Below are 2,469 nucleotides of genomic sequence, written 5' to 3'. Positions count from 1 at the left end.
CATAGGGTGGGGGGTCTCAACCTTAGAGACTGGGTTGGAGCTTCGACATTCGGGGGAGTCAACCATCATGCTACATTAAATCTGGTGAGAACAAATGTGGTTTAAGATAAGACTGAAGAGCTGAAGCCCGTCTGATGTTAAAACGAGGAGTTTTACACCAAGAAGATCCATTCACGACCTTTTGTTCGAGTTAAGACAAGTGGATGGATGGATGGATAAATGGATGGATGGATGGATGGATGGATGGATGGATGGATGGATGAATGCCTACTTTAACACAACTGCAGTTAGTTTGGAACACATTCATCCATCCATCCATCCATCCATCCATCCATCCATCCATCCATCCATTCATCCATTCATTCAGCATCAATAAACCTTGCAGAAAAGAAATCAGTTTACCTCTCCACTGTCTTCTTGGATGAAGTATTGATCAGGAGGACAATTATCGTTGGTCTGAACCTGAGTACTGTCATCATAGGCTGCACGCATGCACACACGCACGCACGCACGCACACACACACACACACACACACACACACAGGTTAAAAAGTTAAAAACTGTAAACAATTAGATGTAAATAATTTACATGTGGAAACATTTGAGTTAAAAACAAACAAATGAAACATTCAGAAGAGACGGGACAGCAACAACAGAACGTTTCATTTAAGAATCAGAACGGAGACTAATTAATTATTGTTTAATGATTATGTGTTTAATTAATAATTTGTTCATATGAAGTCTTTTAATCACTGTTTCCAACATATGATTACTTATTGATAATTAATTATTTATGTGTTCAGTTTATTTCTGTAGCTCCACCAGAAGTCGTCTCAGGGCTCTGAACAGAAGCATTCACAGCATAACAATGAAAATTGATCCCAGATATTATTATTACCTAAAGTAAAGAGTATGGGACCAAGCACTGAACCCTGAGGAACTCCATGACTAACATTGGTTTATGATGTTGGTGTTTAATGTTTATATGAAGTATTTAAGTCACTGTTGATCACAACAATGTTTGTGTTTCTTCTTTCATCTTCTCCCTTCGTCAGGCCACAGCACACTAACTCCCACAAACACTCCAAGACAAGATCAATCACAGATAATTGATTAATTAACAGGTTTGTTACGGGTCAGGAAGTCGTTCAGGTTCTGGACGAAGCCATCCCAGCTCCCCGTGTCCGACACGGAGAAAGTGATCTCCAGCTGATCACCTTTTGGACGAATCATCATCCCTGAAACACAGAGAGACATCTGAGTAACCAATCACCTTTCTGCACCGTGTCTGTGTGGGCGGAGCATCACGGCAGGTGTTCTAATGTTGGGGAACATTCAGGTATGTTGAGCAGGTGAACATTTCAACCATTCAGGGGAGGTGGACCAGGACCAGGAGCATCTGGTTAACTCCATGTGTCCAGAGGATGGGCCTTCTTCCTACTGTCCATCTGTCTGTCCACTGTGGACACTGAGATGGGTCAGGTGTTCTCACCTGGAGTGCCCAGCTGGTCCTGCCAGGTGGGCTTGTAGTCGTCAAGCGTCAGCAGCAAAATGTACATGGTGAAAGTGAACATCCCAGCCAGAAACAGGTAGAAGATCAGGTAGAAGAGCAGGACCAGACCTATGTGTGGAAGAGGACAGAGTTAGTTCTTCATCCCTCCTCCTCCTCCTCATCTCATTTCTATAATCCTTTGTGTTGGGCTCCACCCCCCGAGGATGACCTACATACAGTATGAATGAAGGAGGGGAAGGGTGGAATCTGTCCACTCCGAGTCTTTGTCCTCTGACTGATTATGTGATTCATCGTTTTCACAAGTTATCAAACAGCTGTTCTCCTGACAACAGAGCCCTGTCCTCTGATTGGCTGATAACGGTTCACCAGGTTCACCCACGTCTTCATCCAGCTGGTGAACTCACCAAAGAACCAGACTGATCAACGGAACTGGAAATATTTTAAGGGTTTTTGTTTCTCAAGCATCTGAAAAACAAAACGCTCTGAAACCTTCCTAAGACCGGTGAACTTCCTTAATGGACCCAGACCGCCCTCCGGACCCCAGACCGCCCTCCTCACAAGACCCTCAGAAGTTCTGTCCAAACATTGTAGTCCTCAGAGATCCATTGTCTGAAATGTTCCCAGAAATGACTCCATGAACAAATTAAATACTTTTGCAAAAACCCTAACCCTCCCTTAAAGGACTTCTAGAACCTACTAAGACTTCTGTTCCTACAGAAACCAAACCTTTAACGAGGAGCTAAAGAACGAAACCAGACCACAGCGTATAGAAACAAACGGGCTCAGCTTCAGTGTCAGAACCATGTGTGTTTCTCTCTCATCTACATTTTGGTAAAGAAGATCCAACCTGTGGTCAGTGTACAGGCCCAGAAACCCTCACACACATTGTTGTGGAATGAAACACCTGCCTCATGAAAGAAACGTGGAGTTGGCACCACAGCCAAGAACTGAGATGT

The 2,469-nt window shown here is 43.8% G+C and overlaps 1 protein-coding gene across 1 annotated transcript in view; it reads right to left on the bottom strand.

Moving 5' to 3' along the window:
- atp1b2a (ATPase Na+/K+ transporting subunit beta 2a) overlaps positions 1–1,621 on the bottom strand; it is a gene marked incomplete at its 5' end in the record, with an annotated part of 11,832 nt that extends 10,211 nt beyond the window's left edge. The window contains 3 exon segments of the mRNA XM_037677335.1: positions 403–482; positions 1,134–1,238; positions 1,493–1,621. Of these exon segments, the coding sequence (XP_037533263.1) occupies positions 403–482; positions 1,134–1,238; positions 1,493–1,621 (314 nt within the window).
- Between the last annotated feature and the right edge of the window lie 848 nt (positions 1,622–2,469).

Source organism: Nematolebias whitei, chromosome 1 (genome assembly GCF_014905685.2).
Source record: "Nematolebias whitei isolate Nwh7 chromosome 1, NemWhi1, whole genome shotgun sequence".
In the NCBI taxonomy this organism is placed as follows: domain Eukaryota; kingdom Metazoa; phylum Chordata; class Actinopteri; order Cyprinodontiformes; family Rivulidae; genus Nematolebias; species Nematolebias whitei.
Note: the sequence above shows the minus strand (reverse complement) of the source record. Positions and strands in the feature narration are given on the sequence as shown.